This window comes from Montipora capricornis, chromosome 13 (genome assembly GCF_036669925.1).
Source record: "Montipora capricornis isolate CH-2021 chromosome 13, ASM3666992v2, whole genome shotgun sequence".
NCBI lineage: Eukaryota > Metazoa > Cnidaria > Anthozoa > Scleractinia > Acroporidae > Montipora > Montipora capricornis.
In genome coordinates this window covers 19811827-19834510 of record NC_090895.1, presented here as the reverse complement: position 1 = coordinate 19834510, position 22684 = coordinate 19811827, and the positions used below count along the sequence as shown (strand labels likewise).

General features: G+C 41.9%; 1 protein-coding gene across 1 annotated transcript in view; it reads right to left on the bottom strand.

Annotated features, from left to right (window-relative positions):
• Nucleotides 1-5746: 5746 nt before the first annotated feature.
• LOC138028850 (uncharacterized) overlaps nt 5747-22684 on the bottom strand; it is a 50157-nt gene continuing 33219 nt past the window's right edge. The window contains exons 8-11 of the mRNA XM_068876469.1: nt 19491-19760; nt 18507-18677; nt 7386-7410; nt 5747-5930 (exon numbers count right to left, since the gene is read on the bottom strand). Coding sequence (XP_068732570.1) covers nt 5894-5930; nt 7386-7410; nt 18507-18677; nt 19491-19760 — 503 coding nt within the window. The 3' untranslated portion in view covers nt 5747-5893. The remainder of the gene's footprint in view (nt 5931-7385; nt 7411-18506; nt 18678-19490; nt 19761-22684) is intronic.

Below are 22684 nucleotides of genomic sequence, written 5' to 3'. Positions count from 1 at the left end.
AATGCGGCCGACATGACGAGTGATGCGAATCGAGCATATATGCAAATCAACTTATCTGGCCATAACAACATTATCATTGCTCGTAAATAAGTCTATGAAACCTGCACTACCAATATCTAAATCCATGCGATTTTCTCTCCTTTACCCACGATCGGCGAGGAACAAGACACTCTCTCTGAAGGATCTTGCTCTGGACCGTGATATTGATGTCTTTGCGTAAACTGAGACTTGGCTGGAAGAAACTGGTGAATTGATTATAGGTGACCTGTGTCATACCGGCTATGAATTCTGCAATGTTGAAGGGGTTTCTCGCGTTGGCGGTGGAATCGGTATCATGCATAAGAACGTGGTTCGTCTCGAGGAGCATCCGTGCATTATGACCAATTTCAAACCCTTTGAATTTACGGATTTTTGTTTCCTCGTCATGCCTGCGCCTCTTTATTGTTTATAGATCACAGACAATTGCGGACGGTACTTGCACGACTGCAAAATTTCCTAGTCTCCTGGAGTCTCTAGTTACTGTACCTGGCTCTTTGTTGATGGTTGGTGACTTCAATTTTCAGGGAAATGACGCCAAAGATCGATCTGCACATTGGTTTCTCCGTTTACTCGAAGCCTTTGATTTGAAGCAACACGTCTGGGTTCCCACCCATAGGAGAGGTAACACCCTAGATTTTGTCATCACTAGAACCGACGAGATTGCAGCCCGGGACTTTGATGTTTTCGATCCCGTCATTTCTGACCATTACCTTGTCAGCTGTTCCCTGGCATTGCCTAAAAGAGTTTGAGGGTAAAGAAGTCAATTATCGCAAACTGAAGTCAATTGATCTCCAAGGGTTGAGAGACGACATCTCTGATTCACTTTTAGTCAGAGCAATCTATGAAGCGGGTCACGATCTCGAGTCTCTCTTAGCGCTGTACAATACTACGCTGGTAGCCTTGCTTGATAAACATACACCACTGAAAACGCGTACTATCACGATTCGCCCCTCAGCACCTTGGTACACTGAGGACATCCTTTGTTCCAAACGTTCGTTGAACTCCGTTTGCTTTAGGAAGGAAGGCCTCTCTTTCTGCCATGAATTTTTCATCGATTGATGCTGCTAGCGTTGGTGGTAACTCTTTCTCGAACACCGTCTCTGAACTCCGTGATCAGAATCCAGTACATACAGCTTTATGAGTCTAGATATTCAACGGTTCCATGTCAAGCAGCTAGCGAAGTCTATTCTTGCTAGGTTTCTCTGGTCGCCTTGGAATTAGTGGGAATCGTGGACTTGAAATAGGCATAGAACATTCCAAAGACCGACCATTGAACATTCATGACACTGGCGTGTGGCGAACTACTGTAAAACTACTGGGGCTGGTTACCGACGTTATGGCCTGAATGGTCGTTGCCCTTTCTTTCGGGTTTCGTCGATTCTTACTGCCATTTCACCTGCACAAATGTCAAGGAATCGCCGTATAAAACCTTGGTCGTCCGAAAACGAAAAGAAAGAGGAAAGAGCACATCGCCCGCGCGAATTTCTAACCGCTGATAACCAAATTTTCAAAACCTCGTTTCCAGGGTCTTTGCGGCGGGGTGATTCAAAATGGCGGACAATTGCCCCTCCGAAAAGATCCTGGGAACGAGGAAGGCCCAAGCAGTTTTGGGTGCTTATCATTTAGCCAAAAGATCCGGAAATTTCGGTTTGAGGTCAAATGGAAAGGCAATTTTCCGGAAAATCTTTTCGAAAATTGTGGACAACCTCCAGAGGTTAGCAAGGGCGGTGCTAAAAACCCTTTACTTCACCATAATCATCACCATCATCAATATCATCAAGAGAAGTATCATCATCATCGTTATCACCATCGGCGGGATGGGATTGTAAATTTCAAGCTTGGGTTTTTTTTCAATAGCCTCATCCAACTCCTTAATTTAGTTGCTTTATTAGATGGAAGGATCTTTTACTTAAGGCCTGGCCAAACGCTCGCAACATTTCAACGCAACATCTTGCAGCATTGTTGGGCACAACACGTTGCATACGTTTGGCCAGCCTGTTGCGATATGTTGCAACATGTTGGATGATGTTGTATCATATTTGAAAACGGTCAAATTTTTCGAGCATCATTTTGGATGTTGCAACATTGTTGCGCTAGGACATGCGCGTTAGGTCCACTTCTTGCGCGCCAGGGGCCTGGAGTACATGAAAATTGACATGTTGCTTTGAAAATGATGAAAAGGTTGCGTGCGTTTGGCCACCCCGGTCAATACATGTCGCAGCATCATGCAACAATGTTGAAAGATGTTGCGAGCGTTTGGCTGGGCCTTTAGAATTGAAAGTAGCACTTGAATTATTTTCTGACATTATAATCATCGCTATCGTCATCGCTATCGTCATCGGCATCATCATCATCATCATCATCATCATCATCATCATTATCATCATTTCACGCTTCACGCAGTGAGAAAACACCCTCATCTTATTAAATAACAGGTCTTAAGCACCGTCCTATTTCTGGGCATCTCATCTCTTTCATGACTTAACGATTTCTTTTGATAAACAAGAGTCGATCAGCTAATTTAATAGCGTTGCATATCTATCCAGACAAGAACACATCCACCATTTATGGCTCTTTTCCAATTTTTGGGAGATGTAGGGATGGTGCAGCGATGAGAGCACTCGCCTCCCACCAATGTGGCGCGCGGGTTTGATTCACAGACTTAAATTCATATGTGAGTTGAGTGTGTTTGTTCTCTGCTCTGATTCTAGAGGTTTTTCTCAGGGTATCCTGGTTTTCCTGTCTCCTAAAAACATTTGATTTGACTTGCATTAGTTTTTTAATTCAGTTTACAGTGTTTCCAGTTAGTGCTCAAGTGCTAGAAGACTAGACTTTTTTTTTAGTCTATTTAGCCCATGCACTGATATTTTAAGGAAGAGACCAAAATAACTCTCACAGCACGGCGCGAAGCTGAAAATAGAAGCTGTTATGGAGTTTTCTCTACTCATCCTCTCTTGTCCAGAATCCGACTTGAAATGAGGGTTGTCCATGGAAATGGAATTTGTTTTACCCACGGAACACTTTAAGAGCGCTCAGGACCTCGTTCAACATGTGCCCGTGCATTCCGGATCGAATTGGAAGTCGGCAGTGTTGGTTTTTGAGGAAAGGGGAAAACCGGAGTACCCGGAGAAAGTCCTCTGTCCAATAAAACAACGCAATGAGATCCAAATTACTTTGTGTAGGCGCCACAAAGGGACTCTTTAACCATAAATCAACCATGGCCTTAATCAGAAGCCTAACGAGGGCCATATCGTTCCCACGGCCTCCATAGTAATAATCCAAAACAAGAAACAAAGTTGAATAACCGCGAATGTGTGAACGGGCTTCTGACTATTTATAGGAAGTCAAATTTTTAGAAATTACTTCTTCCTCTAAAGTAGAGCACTTCCATAACGCATCGGACTACGCCCTCGAGAGATTAGGGAAATCTGAACTTACCCTAAAGGAAGCTCAGTATGACGCTTTACAGAATACTTCGTGCAAGTGGAAGGATACAATCCGTCTCCTTCCTACTGTTTCCTACTGGCAGGAAAAAGCCAATCAAATATTGCCAATTTTGGATTTGGCCAGAGTCTTTCTTTCCCGACCGCAGGTAAAGAAAACGATGACTCTAGGAACGAGATTGTAACCAAAGTAATACTCTTAGGCCAAAGGAGACACGTCCTGTCTCATTTTCCCGTGTATACTTAAGAAATGGTAAGCGTGCAGCGTGCAACGCGGGAGGTTGCTAAGCACAAGAGAAGCGTAAGAATCGCACGAGGCGATAGCCGAGTGCGACTCTAGCTTCTTGAGTGCTTAGCAAACCTCCCAATTGCGTCCATAACTCGATAGTTGCATGCTACACGCTTACCATTTATTTTATAACATAATCGTGAACACCACTCCTGCGTGTTTCGCTTGTATTTGCATAAATCAAGTTTGGTCAACAGACGATGTCAACACAACTTTGCTTTTTAAAGACAACTTTGAATTAACAAGACAAAATGATGAACAAACAGTTTTCCCAGTCAAAGATTTTATTGTAATCAACAATAATTTGCTTTTAGGAGAGAAAACATTTCGATTTTCTTGCGAGCGTTGACACAAACACGCTGTCTTTGCACATGATTCGCCTCTGTTGAAAGCGATCAAGCTATCGCAAACAGCTTTTCCAATCCAAAAAAACGACGTTACACTACTTCAACTCAAATGGCCGATGAAATAAATCTCAAAAAGAAAATCGACATTCCAAAACACCATTTACCTTCCCGTAGCATCTTCCCTGGTCTCATAAAATGCATTTCAATTCCGCGATTCGGCTTGAATATTTAAGCAGAGCTTAGATTGTTTTGAAAATCAAAGCAGTACAAACACGAAACGCCCTTTCGTCGCTTTAAGACCTTCAATCCTCCTTTTCCACTGCTGATTAATCTTTAGGGCTATATCTGTCTATTTTGAGCTCTGTAGAGGTTCACCCCTATTCTACGAGGAGGAAAATATGTCTTGGAAAATTAGGACTGATGTGCTCGTGACGGCATTTTCTTCTTAAGTTATATCGCACGTCAGCTGTCGTCAGCGAGCGTGCACCCATTTGGGCAAATAGTAAATGATCAATTAGCCAATCAGAACGCGCGTTTTATCCAAGTTTTGTTATAACTAGTGTCCCAGGGGAATTAATTATTGCATCTTGTCTTGGGTAGGTTTCAAAGTATTAAAGTTCACCTAAACTCAAATATATATCTTTCCTAATCTAAATCTCCCCATCCAATGCAGACACATGTCACCATTGTTGCGCAGAAATTCGCTTTGTCTGTGCCGCGCAAGACACGTTAACTTGACAGAACTAGCGGTAATTTGGACCCCGGACCGTGATGAGAGAGGCATGAGTCAATTTTCGATTTTATGTCACCAACTGCTTTTCATAAGTAATTTCAAAGAAATTTTGCATTTCAAAGCAGTTTGTGACGTAAAATGGAGACTATACCCATGCTTCTCAAATCACTATCGTGGATCCAAATTACTGCTGGTTTTGATAACTTTGCAATTACCCGGTAGATTAAAAAACAAACAAAAACCATAATTTTGAGGAAAGAATGGTGAGACATGTTTGCTCTAGGTGGGGAGATAATGTTGTGGACGAGAAATATTTGAGTTTATAGGTGCACGTTAATAATCAGGGTGAATAAACGTTCAACCCTTTCCTAAGTTCGTATATTCCTTTTTAGAGCAGAAAAGATTCTGTTAATTGCTTCGTTTGTTAGTTTATGCTCGTGAAATGAAATTAACTTTAAGTGTCAAGTCTTCTAGCTCTGGGGCACTAATTTGGAACACTACTGTACTTATAACTAAAGCAGACATTGGTTTATGAGAATAAGGGAAAACCAAGGTACCCGGAGAATAACCTTTCGGAGTTTAGAGAACTAAGAACTGTTACTTCAAGTCACAACTTCATGTTGATAGACAATTTCTGTACGAAAAATAATTCTGAGTTATAAATCTAAAGATTGCTGAGAATAGAATGCTGCCGGAACATGACATTCAAAACGTCATACCGACGTCAGTTGTAGCTTAAAGGTTAGACTGACATTAGAGTCTACCTGTTATTTTATTGCTTATTTGTTCATTTTTCAAAGAAGACTAAAATATATTTTCCACTGCCTTGTATTCCAACTATAATCAAGAAACAAGTGTTAACAAACCTTCAAGAACAAATTGAAACCTCAACATGCACTTTTTATAGTGTTTTATTCTGGAGGAAAGAAATGTGTATTTGAAGTGCGGTTGATGGACGAACGGTCGAAGTGGTCCTCGCACTTTTCAGGACAATTTAAGCAATTGTCTCATGTAGACACGTGAGAAAAATGGAAGCCTGATGTCAAAGCTGATCATTTTCATTTGGATCCAGATTGTCCCTGCAAGAGATAAGACTTGTGTCAGAAGATACAGGGGAAATTAAACAAGAAAGGCGGATACTCAGTCTTTTGGCATACAAAGGAATAAAATTGGTAGGAATGTTGTCGTTATTAAGAAAGAACGCCACCTAACATCAAGTTTGGACATTTCACGTCGTTGCCAGGAAAAAAAATACCAAGAGAAAGTGTCGCAAGTCTTAAAAAGCACGTACAGGGTGTGTAAAGCCATTGGTGTTGTCGTTCTCGTTGACGTCATAGTTGCTGAACCTCATAGGGAAACAATAACTGATATAGTGGCAGTCAAATTTTAATAGTCGATAGGCAATAGGCAATTGGGCGGCGACCTCAACGAAAACGTTGGATTGAAATATAACTTAGCGCTGCCAAAAGTAATTTATGCCCCTTCCATATCGTTAACGTTGAACAATATGGGCGACTTCTATAAATGGATTGATTTTAGAGTAAAGATAAATATGATCTATTCGCATTTGATCATTTCCCGTTGTTTCGTAGAGTAAGGCAAAGACATGAAATGAATTGCGTGCCGCACGTGCAGCATGATTATTCCCTATTCTCGTTTAACCAATGATATTCTTGCTTCGCTCCGTTGTCGTTGCCATAGCCGTCGTCGTATCTTGAAATGACTTCTGTGAATTTCTAATACTCAGTAGCGCATTTCGACTTTTAATTGTCGTGCAATGCCAAGTGATGCTTTCGATTTTCATTAATCAGGATTCAGTGACTAGAATTATCGTCGTCTCAGAATATTAAAACTTCTTTCCAGCAAATTACTGTTCCTCTCAGCCAATCGAAGCAGAGAGTCTATGTTTACGTCACGAATGAACAAATTGGACGAGAAAAAGCAAAGATGGCGAGCCATAGGCCTGTATCTCGAGCTTCCAGTTAACTTTTCGGGGCGAATGAACAAATTGGACGAGAAAAAGCAAAGATGACGAGCCATAGGTCGGTATCTCGAGCTTTTAGTTAACTTTTCGGGGCCCGAAATGCCATTTGGGCACTTACCATACGCTTGTTTTAAAAGGTGATCTTTTGGCATGTTTTCAAGATAACTAAATGCAAAATGATTGTTAAAATAGATCATTTAAAACCCCTTCTTTTTGAAACTCGAAAGGCTTCGTGACTTTGGAGAAACGGGCCAAAGGTCTGAAAAAGGATCACTCGTGGTTTATTCCTCTCAATAGGCCATTTTCGAGTTCAAGCCTACCTCATCTTCAAAGCGAGTCTAAGTGCGAAGTTTTTGTTATGAAAATTAGTTTTTATTCATATGTGAAGTAGAACTAATTACCATTACAAAAACTTCGCACTTAGACTCGCTTTGAAAAGGAGGCAGACATGAACTCGGAAATGGCCTATTATGATGAATCCATGTACAAACAAGTCACTGTATAGGAATGTAGGAATGGTAAAATGGAGAAAACATTGGAAAACACTTACTCTTCGGCATTGGCATCAATGTTACCTGAAAAATGGACAAAGAGAGATATTCATTTTAGCAGATCATTCACCTTACTGGAGCTGGGGTTAGCAATGTTAATATGCTCAGGCATTGCGAGCAATACACAGTCTCTCCCCTAACTCTCTCTCTCTCTCTTTCTCTCTGTCTCTCTTCTCTCTCTGTCTCTCTGTCTCTCTTTCTCTCTCTCTCTCTCTCTCTCTCTCCTCTCTCTCTCTCTCTCTCTTCTCTCTCTCTCTCTCTCTCTCTCTCTCTCTCTCTCTCCTCTCTCTCTCTCTCTCTCTCTCTCTCCTCTCCACTTTTGTATCCTTTTGTCTCCTTTCAAATTTGAACGCCCCAAAAGGTTGAAAATGAGGTAAAAAAGCGTTGGACTGCTTCTTGAGGGTATTATCAATGTTCTGCCCAATTTGGGGGTTGATTCAATAATCTTCGGTGTTTTTATTGCGCTTTTGAAAATGAAACGTTACAGATGTGCCACACGGTGGTGGTAACAATCAGTTTTAAGTGGTAAAAACCTATTTCACTGGCAACCGGTGGATATTTCCATCATTAATAAAGTTCACCCCGTTTTCACCCTCTTGCCACCATAATTTAAGAATTGCTCATTTGAACGCCCAAAGAAAATGCCGGAAAAGCATATACTTCTTATGATCGATGTCATCTGAAGTCCAATTGGGCAAGTAATTTTAAGGCCGTGTTGCCGTATGCAAAGGTAATATACTCATTGCGCTTGCGCTTTTGTTATTTCTCATGGGAATCTAAAATTAAACCGGTTTATAGCCCAATTCAAGGTCTGTTTGCCCCTAACTGTCCTTATCGTTATCTCATGTCTAAGGGCTTTTATGGCCGTTTTCCCGAACCCACAATTTTAGCATTGAATTATAGCAAATGTGCTTTTTGGGTCAAACATTTAGTTGGGCACAATTCCACTTGAATTTACTCAATAGGAATAAAATTTTACTTGATAATATGACATAGTCCATGTTTTATTATGTGTCAGTTTTAGTGTCAGTTTTAAGCTTGTGCCTTGCATTGTTTTGGGTCTGAGAATAATTTCATTTGCAATTACCTACCGCATGTGCGCACATGACACCGCAAATTTCTGAAGTCTTTCAATGAAATATGTCTTCTGTTCCATTTTTTATTGTGATAGAAACCCATTTGTAAACAGCCTTCTAAATGTAGATTTTTAACGTTTTAGCTTCACTGCGAATTTCTAATTGTATGCAATTCGCAGCAAGGGTCATTGTTACCTTCATTTGGGTGTTGCCTTTGGCGGTTTGTTTTTGGCCAGGGACGTTCTTGTTTTTTGGTCAAAGAATCAGGAGTAGTTAAAAGGTAATTAGAAAATTTAAATATTTGAACAGGACAACAGATGCTTTTGATATGTGTAACTGACACGGAAGGCCACATGTTAAACATGTTAAAGACCACGCGGAGATTTAAACTACATTGTCTGAATGTGGTTTTGATTTTAATTTTACAGATTAATTTTTAAATGCCAACAGAAATAAACGTTACTTATTAAGATCATTATTATTATTGTTATTCGTTTTTTTTTTGTTGTGAATAGCAGCTTGAAGGCGTTAGACAACTACTGGAACTGTATTTTCGGTACCAGGCCTTTAAAACGAGGCACGAACAGCTGCGTACGCTGATATTCATCTCACATTTCAGGAAGACCTTACTTGGGCTGAATTCTGCTTTTTTATTAATCAGGGACTCAGTTGAACCACTTGGCATGTTACTAGCTTTTCTTATTTCAAAATTCTGAAAAGGCCGAAAATAAAATTTGATAAAATGATTGCATATGAGCGAAATGGCAAGTACTAGAATTGTTTCCTACCTTGTGTTTACTTTACAGGTAGGAACACACTTACCTCCTTACCAGATGATGTCATGCTATTACGCGCTAATTGGAATCGTTTGAATCACGCTTTATTTACTAGTAAATTGAGCCTGGCCTTCAAGAGTGCACATTTATTAATCACGATGGTATTAGCGTCTTTAATGCTGACAGATACTTCCGTGACAGCGAAATGGAATACACCTGGTAAAGGACTGAAGGTGAGAGTGTCAGACAGCCGACTTCCAAAGCAGCTATTGTATGGCGAACTGTACCAGATAAAGCGTTCGGTAGCGGGAAGAAGAAACACTACAATGACAGCCTCAAAGTGTCCCTCAAAGACCTGGGCGTGAACATCAACACGTGGGAGAAGCTTGCCCTCCTGCTCGGCGCAGTATTCTCAGTAAACACAGTACTCGATGTAGAAAGATTATAGCCACAGGAGTTAAACTACTTTTTTCTCAAACAGATAAAATATCCAGCTCGATGTCAAAGCTAAAACCTGGGAATTATTTATGAGATCGACTAATGAGTGGGCGGGAATGCAAGAAATTGGAAAATAATGGCGATTTTGTTTTCCCTTGGCAGTGTCTCCAAATGTTTTTAGCGCAGAAAAGTGGTTGGCGTGAATAGGAAAGAAAAAAAAGAAAAACGCTCTCTTCTCATTTCTCTAGTGAAAGAATAAAATTAGAGACGTTTTGTTCTTTATGCAATGAAAATTCCCGAAAACTACACGGGAATCAAGAATAGACAGTTTCCATCTAACATCAAGAGTTTTTTGGGGTTAGCACGAAAGACGGCGGGCGGGGGAAGGGCATAAAACAACGCCTGTCTGTCAACAGCGATGATATCTTGTCTTATGCTTTATCAATCACCGGGAATGCTTTGCGGCTCGCAGAAAAAAACGTGATTTGCATGTTTACATGTATACGAGAGATCTTGACTGAGATTTGTAAGGGTTTAATTTATTTGAATTATTTTGAACGGATCCGGCGATCCTTGATCCGGTGATCCGGTGTTCCTTGATGCTTTATCCTTGAACCATGTTTTTCCAGGAAACCGAACCTTCACCGTAAATAATGAAGCACGAAAGAACAAACTTTCATTCAAATAATTCTTTACTGTCACATTTCCATTTTTTTTCTACCTGTAGACTGTGCAGAGTTGAGTACAAAATAAATGTAAATTGCCAGACAAGTGAGGTGTGAATTCAGCAAACACTGTGATGCATTCAAGGCGTTCGATTCCTTCGATGTGTGTTAAACCCACACACAATACTGGCAAGCCAGTAACTAGTGTCCCAGGGGAATTGATTATTGCATATTGACTTGGGTAAGTTTCAAAATGTTAAACTTGAGCTAAACTCAACTATATTTCTTTCCTAATTTAAATCTCCCCATCCAATGCAAACATATGTCACCATAGTTCCACAGAAATTCGCTTTGTCTGTGCGACGCAAGACACGTAAACTGTGCAGAACTAGCAGTAATTTGGACCCACGACGGTGATGAGAGAGGCATGGGTCAATTTTCGCAGTTACGTCACAAACTAGTTTGCATAAGTGCTTTCAACGAAATTTTGCATTTCAAAGAAGTTTGTGATGTAAAATCGAGACTATACCCTCGCTTCTCAAATCACTATCGTGGATCCAAATTGCTGCTACTTTTGATAACTTTGCAATTGTTACCCAGCAGATTAAATAAAAAATAAAAATAAATAAAAATAAACACATAACTTTGAGGAAAGAATGGTAAAACATGTTTGCACTAGGTGAGGAGATTAGGGTTGTAGACGAAAAATATTTGAGTTTAGGTACACGTTAATACTCGGGGTGAATAAACGTTCGACTCGTGAAATGAAAGTTAACTTTATTTGAGTGTCAAGTCTTCTAGTGCTGGGGCACTAATTTCGAACACTACTGTACTTAGAATTAAATCAGACATTGGTTTATTAGAGAGGGGAAATCCAAGGTACCCGGTGAAAAACCTCTCGGGGCAGAGAGTAGAGAACTAAGAGCTGTTATATCAATTCACAACTTCATGTTGATAGACAATTTCTCTATGAAAAATAATTCGGAGTTATTAAATGTAAAGATTGCTGAGACTAGAATGCTGCGGGAACATGATATTCAAAACGTTATTCCGACGTCATTTGTGGCTGAAAGGTTAGACTGACATTGGAGTCTTCTTGTTCTTTTTATTGGTTCATTTTTCAAAAAAAAACTAACATTTATTTTCCACTGTCTTGTATTCCAACTATAATCAAGAAACAAGTTTTAACAAACTTTCAAGAACAATTTGAAACCTCAACATGCACTTTTTACAATTTTTACTTCTGAAGGAAAGAAATGTGTATTTGAAGTGCGGGTGATGGACAAAAACTTGAAGTGATCCTCGCACTTATCAGGACAATTTAAGCAATTTTATCATGTGGACACATGAGAAATTCAGGGGGCTTCGATCAACAAGATTCCAACCCATGACCTTTGAGATGCCGGTGAAATGCTCTACCAACTTTCTTAGGAACACATGAGCCTAACAAATTGACCTACTCCCAACTTTGTAGCTTCATAGTTCAGTTGGTAGAGCATTGCACTGACATCGCGGAGGTCATGGATTGGAATGCCGTTAAATGCGCCTGAATTTTTCAGGTGTAAATTAGACGGTGGCTTGAATTGTTCTGATAAGTGCCAGAATCTCTTCAATTTTTCATGTTTTTTTCGATTTAGTTAAACATTTTTTTTGTTTTGTTTGTTTTGTGAAAAAAAGGTTCTGGCTGTTCTATTGCAACGGTGTTACAAAGTTTGTCTTTAGCCAAATACTTCGTCTTAGAACATTGAAAACACGGACTTTCCGAAACTGTGAAATAAACTCCAAAAGGCAAAGGAATACACCAGAGGTGAGTCATTTTGATTCATTTTATTGAATGAACGTTAAACTGACCATTTTGTAGGCTTCATAATCGACTGTATTTTATTTCCCATACAAAGTCTTATAACTCGTTTAAATTCTCAACGGCTGTCTGTAGTGACGCGAGTTTGGGCTGCCTATGCTCTAACGTATTCTAATATGGCAGGGTAAATTCCTATTTAAAAACACTTGTATTAAGGTGGCTCTATATAGTTTTTTTGGCGCGCAGGAATAGGTACGAATAGCGCGAGTATTTAAAGGAAAAGTAAAAACAAAAATAAATATGGCAGCAAGACTTTTATCGCGAATCGCGTACCACTTACCACTGTCCTTTTTGTCCCGAACAAGTGTTTATCAAAAAACGCCTAAAAATGTGCTTAAAAATACACTTCTTTCGTCTTCTCCTGGCATGGTTAAACTGAGGAGCCAATTCGCAGTACTTATCAAGTCAACAGAGAGAGAAGCCTGTCGTGATCGTAGGCGAAGGAAGTCGCAGAATGGTCACGGTGTACTTTTTATGGTCGTGTAGTGCCTCGAACATTGTTGCGTTACATTTCTGTCCGTGACACTTGCATGCTTAGAGGATGGGGGGGGGGGGGGGGGTATTGAATTTAGCTTCGTCTCTGCTTCCCGCTAAATTGGTGACCCCGACGTGACCATGACCTACCTATGAAGCTAGTCCACCGACTGCCACGGCTTACGCTGTTTCTCTCAAACTACCGGATCCCTGGCCGTCCGACGCCGAACTTTGGTTTGCTCAAGCTGAAGCGTTGTTCACAGCTCAAAATGTCACGCAAGAGAAGACGAAATTTGGCCATGTCGTTCGCGTTCTACCAGCCCGATACGCCTCAGAGGTACGTGACATAATTTTGCGGCCGCCGGAACAACCTTATAAAATCCTTAAAGCTGAATTAACGAAGCGTGTTTGCCCTTCAAAACGTCAACGACTGCAGCAGCTCCTTCATGTCGACGACCTCGGTGACCGCAAACCATCACAGCTCTTACGGCATATGTTGAAACTTCGCGGCGATGATGTCTCGATGCCGACAGAGATGATATTTTTCGCGAACTTTTTCTGCAAAAATTACCCATCACCATTCGAACAGCTCTTGCAACCCACAAAGATGCTACTCTCGTTCAGCTCGCCGAGATGGCGGATGACATGGCTTAGGTTCAAGGTCCCCAACCACCGGTTTATCAGGTTCAGAAAGAAAGTGGCCCGGAAATTACAGCCATACAGTCCGAACTACTGAAGATCAGCAAAATGCTGCAGTCGCAATCCCGATCAAAGTACGAGCAACGACCGTCTCCCTCCCCGTCTGGCGTTTGTTGGTACCACGAGCGCTTCGGTTTTAATGCGAAGAAGTGCCGCGAACCTTGTGAGTTTCGCACGAAACCGGGAAATTCGACCGCCAGTCGGTGAACGCAGCCCACACGACTGGCAGCTCTCAACTCCTCCGCGTTTTTGATAAGAACTCCAAACTGCATTTCTTAATTGCCACTGGTGCGGAAATAAGTGTATTTCCCGCCGGACGAGCGGACCGCTTTCACAAAAGCGACGTCACCTTGCGTGCTGCGAATAATTCTACTATTAATAATTACGGTTTTCGACAGTTTACTCTCGATTTCGGGCTCCCACGCCCTCTTACTTGGCAATTTGTCGTCGCTGATGTTAATCAACCTATCGTTGGCGCCTACTTTCTGTTACAGCACAAATTGTTGGTGGACCTGGAGCAAAGGCGATTACTTAATACTCGGAATGGAACACGAGTTGAGGCTGAATCTTCGCCGGGCCCCACCTCACGCATCAATTCTGTCGCTACATCACCGTCCTCTAGTGATTCTTTCAAACGACTTCTGGATGACTTCCCGTCGTTATAAAACCCCTTGCACCAGCGATACCTCAGTTAAACATGGTGTCGCTCATCACATTGTCACCGAGGGGCGCCCTGTCTTTGCACGACCACACCGCCTCTCGCCCGAGAAACTGGTCGCCGCCAAAGCAGAGTTTAAAAAACTTCTTAACATGGGCATCATACGTCCTTCCTCTAGCACATGGGCTTCTCCGCCTCACATGGTTCCCAAGGGCAACGGTGAATGGCGCCCCTGCGGAGACTACCGCCGCTTGAATAATATTACCACACCGGATCGCTACCCTATTCCACACATCCGGGATTATGCCTCTAACTTAGCTGGCACAACCATCTTCTCCAAGATCGATTTGGTGGGAGCCTATCACCAGATCCCTGTTAGTGCAGATGACATCGCGAAGACGACCATTACCACCCCATTTGGTCTATACGAATTCTGCCGCATGCCCTTTGGCCCAAGGAATGCAGCTCAAACGTTTCAGCGTTCTATTGATGACGTTTGTCGCGATCTCGACTTTGTTTTTGTCTATCTGGATGACATTCTGATTGCTAGCTCCTCTCTTACCGAACACCTTCAGCATCTTCGAACCCTGTTTGAACGTTTATCAAGCCATGGGCTAGTCATCAACCCCGCAAAATTTAAATTTGGAAAGTCCGAGGTCAATTTCTTGACCCATACCATTAACGCTTATGGCTACCGACCCCATCTGACTCGTGTGGAGGCAGTTCGCACCTTCCCTGTTCCCCAGGACAAGAAAGCACTGCACCAGTTTGTGGGCCTTATCAACTACTACCACCGCTTTGTTCCCAGGTGTGCGGCGATCTTACAGCCTCTACATCAGGCCCTAGCAGCCGACGTTTTCACTTGGACTCCTTCTTGTCAAGAAGTCTTTGATGCAGCTAAACGTACGTTGCCAGAAGCTGTGATGCTGGTACACCCTCACCCCAACGCAGCAACGTGCATCACTACGGATGCATCTAACGTGGCTGTAGGTGCCGTACTTGAGCCGTTCATTGAAGGTCAATGGAAGCCTATCTCCTTCTTTTCAAAGAAGTTGTCCCCTGCAGAACTTAACTACAGTGCCTTTGATCGTGAACTTTTCGCCGCTTACCTCGCAGTCCGTCATATCCAATACTTTGTCGAAGGCTGAGCATTTCATATTAACACAGATCACAAACCCCTCGCCTTCGCGCTTCAAGGCACCACTGAACGGCGATCACCACGGTAGGCCCGACACCTAGCTTTCATCTCGGAGTTTACAAACGACATCCGCCACATAGACGGCCTTGCTAATCCTGTCGCTGATGCACTATCCCGAAACGTTTTTGTATTAGAGCAATCACCAGTTGATCTCGAAGCCCTTGCTGTTGTAAAAAGCCAAGATGAAGACCTTAAGAGCCTCTTCACTTCTTCCACTTCCTTGCAGCTGAAACAGCTACCTATTCCACATTCCAACAAGACTCTTCTCTGCGACGTCTCCCTAGGTCGGCCCCGTCCCCTGGTACCTTCAACAATGCTCCGTGCCGTATTTGACAACCTGCACTCCTTGTCACACCCAGGTATTAAAGCCTCTCGTCGCCTGGTCTCTGAACGGTATGTCTGGCCAAACATGAAACGCGATATTGCCACCTGGACCCGAACTTGTCATGACTGTCAGCAGTCGAAAGTCCACCGACATACCAAAGCCCCACTGCGAACCCTTCAGGCGCCTGACTCTCGCTTCAACAGCATTCATGTCGATATTGTTGGTCCCTTACCTCCTTCTAAAGGAAACACTTACCTGTTCACCTGCATTGATCGATATACCCGCTGGCCGGAGGCCATTCCAATGCCTGATGCCACGGCTGAGTCCTGCGCTTCAGCTCTCCTGTCCGGATGGGTCTCGCGCTTTGGAGTGCCAAGAACGATCACCTCTTACAGGGGACCGCAATTTGACTCCGATATTTGGAATTCACTTATGACCCTCCTGTGTACTACGCGTCTTCGCACAGTCAAATGGTCTCGTGGAAAGGTTTCATAGGCACTTGAAAGGTGGACTGAAAGCACGGTTGGCAGGTAATCACTGGGTGGATGACCTCCCCATTATTCTCCTCGGAATCCGAGCAAGCCTCAAGGAAGGGCTGTCCTGCACATCAGCTGAGTTGGTCTATGGGACGACACTCCGTCTGCCAGGAGATTTTTTTGCCCCACCTACTGCAGAGGACACCTCCTCGTTCGTTTCACCACTGCGGTGTTCCATGCAGTGCCAGCAGTTCATACCTACGAGTTGGCATGGCAACTGCGATGTGTACCTTCCCCGTGACCTTCCTTCTGCTACCCACGTCTATGGCTGGCACGATGGTCATAGGCCTCCGCTTACTTGCCCTTATGATGGCCCCTTCCGCGTAGTTCGCCGCCGGGAAAAGCATTTTACTTTGGACATCAATGGCAGACTCAAGGAAGTCACAGTCGATCGTCTAAAGCCTGCTAAACTAACTCGAGATCATGATACCCTGATCAGTGACTCACCAGGGGCTCCCAGTCCTCTACCATCAAGTTCCACCTCCCATTCTCCACCACTCCTCACTCGGGACCCTGCTTGTTCCTCTGAGTTGGCTGCTCCAGATGAAGCTTCGGCTCGTTCCCTGATCACGACCAAGACAGGTCGCGTCATTCGCAGGCTTGGCTGATTATCTCACAGACTGGTAGGGGGGTACTGTAGTGCCTCGAACATTGTTGCGTTACATTTCTGTCCGTGACACTTGCATGCTTAGAGGGGGGCGTCTCTATTGCTCCTCGACTTTCAATAAACACGTGCGTCGTTGTAATTTCGGAGAGTGGTGTTCCGAAGAGAATAAAGTATTGAATTTAGCTTCGTCTCTGCTTCCCGCTAAAGTCGGAGGCTTTGCTTTGAGTTCCTTGGGCGATGAAACACCGGAAACAGCTGGCGCCACTGACACCGGAAAAACAACCATCATTGCGTGACGAAAAGGGGCGGTTCTCAAGAAAGAAACCCACTCGAGGGGAAAACATGGACGACAGGACTCATGGGATAAAGGAGTGGAGGGCAAAGAGGAAATTACAGTTTCAAGAAATGGTCGAAGATTGGTCCTCACCGGAGAAAAGACAAACCCGTTTAAGTTAGGTGGGGTTTAAAATCTTGTTTTCGGTATACATGACACCAAGCAATTCACCTAAAAGTTTTAAGACAAGTGCTTCATCTAGACTTTCTTTGCTCTGAAATAGTTCTCAATTTGGGAACTTGCCATCCGCTTGTCTTAAAAGCTGATCTTTTGGTATGTTTGCAAAATCATTGTAAAAATAGATCATCCAAAACCTCTCCTTTCTGACACTCGAAAAGCTTCGGGACTTTGGAGAAACGGGCAAAAGGTCTGAGAAACGATCACTTGTTGTTTATTCCTCCCAATTATGATGTACCCATGGACAAACAAGTCACATTGTAAGAATATAGGAACAAGAAAATCGCAAAACCATTGCAAAACACTTACTCTACTGCAAAAGTATCAATGACAGCTGAAAAATGGACATAGAGAGATTAATTTTAGCAGATCATTCAGGCATTGTAAGCGATACACACGCTCTCCCCTAACTCTCTAACTCACTCTCTCTCTCTCTCTCTCTCTCTCTCTCTCTCTCTCTCTCTCTCTCTCTCTCTCTCTCTCTCTCTCTCTCTCTCTCTCTCTCTCTCTCTCTAAAATGTTATATTCACCGGGTAGCGCGGTGAATATAACACTAAATTGTTACATTCACCGCTGAAAATTCTTCTGTACACACATAAAAACACTGAAACCATCAAGAATGGTTGTATTGGACGTGTCCTGACCATCCATACACTAGCAGGCTTAGTGAACCTTATCAAAGAGCATTGTTCTTTGCTTGTTATATATTCTGTCTTGTAAAATAACTTATCAGTCACTGATGAAGCCCTAACCGGCGAAACGTTTGACGTTTGAGTATAATCAATTTGCCTTAAGAAATCTTCATTAGTTATTATATATATATATATAAAACAGTGCTCAATACATAGAAGTAGAGCGTAGTATATATGGAAGAAAAAGACAAATAAACTACAATGAACTTGTAGTTTACTTGACCGTTTGTTGAGCGTGGCGAGGTCCGGGTGGCAAAATTATGTAGTGTTTCTCGAGTGTACATAAGCTGCATCTTTTTGGTGCTGTTAAAAAACGCGCGCGCCCATCCCAAAATCTTCCACGTGATGTTGTAGTTTACTTTAGCATTTTTCTGCCGCCACACATATTTTCTTCGCTCTGTCTAGTTGCTGTGCACCACATTCTTATTTAAGTATCGAATAACACATTTCAGAAATGTTTTTTTTTTCATATATTGTTTGTCACTAAACAAACTTATCTGAAGATTGTGTTATATTGCTTCCCAGAATAGTTGTGAGTTCTTAGCCAACTAAATTCAAGTTACTGAATATTAACAAGTAAGGAATACATAAGAAGTTCACCCACCTTGCTTTGCAATTGCAATTTGTTGTTTGTAATACCGAACTTTTCTTTTCCAGCAATATATGACGATGATAGCTATAACAATAACTGCCACAATTCCAAGAACAATTCCAGCAATTTCACCTCCCGTAAGTCCTTCCTTGGTCGGAGTAGCTTTAGGTCCAAGTCCAGGTCCTTTAGAACAATATTGAATAAGTTACAGTTTATAACTTTTGCAACCTTTAAAAGAGCGCAAAGGATAGACATCAACAAGAAAAAACACTTCTTTAGAAAACTTCAATTTACTAACGAATGAATTGAGATCAAATTAATCAAATGCCCCCACATTTTAAAACAAATATGGGATATTATTCAAGTTTTTACCGGTATCCAAGTAGGACATAAGTGACACAGAAACCCAGGTCCACTTGAGACTTACCTGACGCATTATAGTGTTTTTATTATCTCAAAAACGCTTTCGAGAGGAATAAAACTAGACTAAGGATACCTTATTTCTAAGGGCACAAAGTACCGTACTTCAACTGAAATAAACCCCGTTCACATTCACAGGTCGGACGGACTGACATATGATCTTCTGATTATTCTTTAGGGGGGAAAAAAAAAACTACCTTGTTTCTTCGTTCACGCGCCGCACATAGGTCCTTTGGAGTGTATAAGCATTTGCTTTGGATGGAAAGTTCGCTTGTCTTTACTTCTTTTTTTTTTTCTATCGCGTACAGTACTCTTTAGAAAAAGTCGATTAAAAGGCCTGAACTGCCTTAAAGATAAAAGTCGAGGACCTAGTGGGGGTTTAGAAAATCCACGAGGGATTTTTCTCAATGTTTTCTTCGTCCGGGAACTCTTGAGTTTGTAAGGTTTCATCCTCAGTCTGGCAAAAAAAAAGTGCTAGACAAAATGATGGACGTAACATGAAGCTGTAAGCACAATCATTGAAATCCATATATGTTTCTTTTATCCATGTGGAAAAAAAAAATCAGAAACTCTTACCTCCGGTGAGCATTATACTGACTACGACCATGTAGCTGTCGGACCCAACAGAGTTAGAGGCCACACATACATAAGCACCGGCATCGGCTTTTGTGGCGTTCTCTAGTATGAAGTGCTCTTTAACAACAGTCGTGTTCTCCAGGACATCTCCGTCCTTCCTCCAAACTATGATGGGATTAGGCGTTCCCTCTGCATCACACTTTAAGTGCAGCGATCCCCCTTCATACACCTTGACTTCATCCGGTGATCGTGAGGTAATCTTAGGTGGAACTGGGAAGAATTCGGACAAATTTGAATTTTTGCCCATTCCCTTTGCGTTACCTCAATTATGTATAGAATTCCAGATAATTAGATCTATACACGTCCAATTTTGATATCCAGCACGAAATGTCTCGTCAAGGTTAAGCATTTACCCAAGACAGAATGAGGGAGAAAGAGGGAGTGTAACGGCCTCGACTGGGATATGTGAATGTCACAAACGTTATCTTTAGATCGGAAGTCGGTTTCTGAGAAATCCGCGACTGTTAAGCTCGAAGTCATACGATTCAGTGGCATTGTATGAAGGCGTTTGGAGTCAGCTCTATCAAACAAGCCATTTGATTCGCAGCAAATTCTAGAAATGAGGGAGACAACAAATTGTAGAATGAGGGAGAAAGAGGGAGTGTAATGGCCTCTACTGGGATATGTGAATGTAACAAACGTTATCTTTAGATCGGAAGTCGGTTTCCGAGAAGTCCGCGACTGTTAAGCACCACGTCATACGATTCAGTGGCATTGTATGAAGGCTTTTGGAGTCAGCTCTATCAAACAAGCCATTAGATTCTCAACAAATTTTAGAATCTATCTTCCACTCCGGGTCTTGGGGCAAGATATACCAATTTTATCACACATAATACAAAAACAGCGGTGGAAAACGCCAAATTTGAACGCATGATTTGAAATTATCTTTTACTTGACGTTTTGGGTGCTTCTGCATACATCTTCAGAAGTGACGGTTAATACAAAGTTTAAATGTACACGATCACTAACTTATTAACTATTAAATAACACTACGGGTGCCAAAAACATAAAAATAAAAACGTGCTTTTTTTTTTTTTTTCACAAATATATATTTTGTAAAAATGGACCTTTTTTACAATTATATATTTGTAAAAAAAAGCTCCGATCCCCATAACTTCCCAACGATTTATACCAGTGTCCTGAATATTTTGTTGTCTTGTGTATTATTTAGTGGTAAAAATCACTTTCCCAAGCGTCACTGGAAAATTTGGACCATTTACAGACTTCATAAAATGTCTGTAAATAATAAATTTACAGACTTTAACACTTAACCCTATAAATATAAAATCTTTGTAAATTTATTTTACAGATATTTTACAGAGTTTTGTTGAGTAAAGCTCTATAAAATGTCTGTAAAATGTTTATAAATTATTGGAGCTACAACAAGAGGAAATACTTGAAATTTACAGACTTTATAAAATCTTGCAAAAATGTCTATAAATCGAAAATTTACAAAGATTTTACGCCGGTTGGTCATGTCTCATAAAATCTCTGTAAATTGCGCTCTATCATCATGCGTGTCTTGTCTAAGTTACCAAATGGTTTTGGATCTGTATGCCCTGTTCACGATGATTTTGAGTGTCGAATATTTATTACCTAATTAAATTATGTGGGAAACTGTTGAATTAGCCCTGCATGTTGCACTGAGTTCGGTTTATCAAAAGTTCGCCGGTTGCAACCTCTAAAATGCCTATCGGTATGTGTTTTAATAGTTGGACTTGGATCAAGTCTTAGGCCTTGTTGATATGGAGAAAAGTTGTCCTCGGAAGATGGTCACCCTCCCAGCCGGGTCTATAGCTAGCGTTTATGTGAGAAAAGAACTAACCTTTTCCCCTTAGTCAAGAGCTGCCCGGCTCAGTTTCGATCATCAGGAGACTGGGAAGATAGTACTCGTGCATTCTCTCATCATCTTGCCTCGACCAAGTTGACTCCACTGAGCGAGCCAAAGTGTTAACATGGAATAAAGTTGGCCTGGCCAGGAGGGCGACCCTACCGTTGACAAAGGGTGACCCGGCTAGGTGGGTTTCCCTTCTAGCCGAGCCATTTTTTTTCCTTATGTAAACAGTTTACTTAAACCGCTTTTTATAGGGAAATGTAGGAAAAGTTGGCTGGTCCAGGGTAACTCCGGTAAGCGAGTGACCCTTCTTCCCGGGACAATTTTACTCCATATAAACGGGTACCTAGGGCCTCACAAGATTAGACCGTTTTAGTTGTTTACAACAATTGCAAAGGCCATAAAATCTATGTAAATTGACACAACCTGGCCATAAAATAGTTTTTTTGCGTAAATTTCGTGTAAATTGCTGGGATGAATCATGCAAATAACATGTAAATCAAGGCCTTTGTGATATAGGAGTTCCAGCACAGAATGAGATTGAGAAAGTAATGTAGGCTAGTAAGCAGACTTTACTATGCTCCTTGAAAAAATAAAAAAAAATAGCATTGGTGTTTAGCTGCCCAAATTAATCGTGCGGGTTTCAGTCAATTAACGTGGGTGCTTTCATAGCCCGTAGCTGCAGGTGAGAATTACTTCTTATGAAATAATGATCGAAAATCCGGCAGCCATATTTGTTATTTAAGTGATTAGTATCCAGTCTCTTGAGAAAAACAGAAAAGGAAATCTCAAAAGGAACACACTTTCCCCCGTTCCATATTTTGATTGAGGAAATTTGCTCTGCATCTTCAAAGCAGAAAATTCTCCCCGGTTTTTCCACCCAAAATGAAAGCGCCCCAGGGATCGCACTGGGCTCACAACGGGTTGTGATTGGATGTTGGCACGAAGAGAAGGATTGTGGACATTTCACAATAATTACATGATGCACCAACTTTGTCCGCCATTATGAATTGCCCCGCCGCAAAGACTCTGGGAACGAGATCGGTTTGAATTATCGGTTTGTTTTTCGCGCGGGCGATCAATGCATGTGCTCTTCCTTTCTTTTTCCCTTGTTGGACGACCAAAATTGGATCTTTGCGATTCCTTAACATTTTTTGCGGGTGAAATGGCACGCATTCCACCAAATAAACCCAGTAAACATCGACGGAATCCGGAAGAAAGGGCAACGACAATTCAGGTCAGATAATCAGCATTCGCCAGAAAGATACACGCCAGTGACATGATTCAACCTCAGACACTC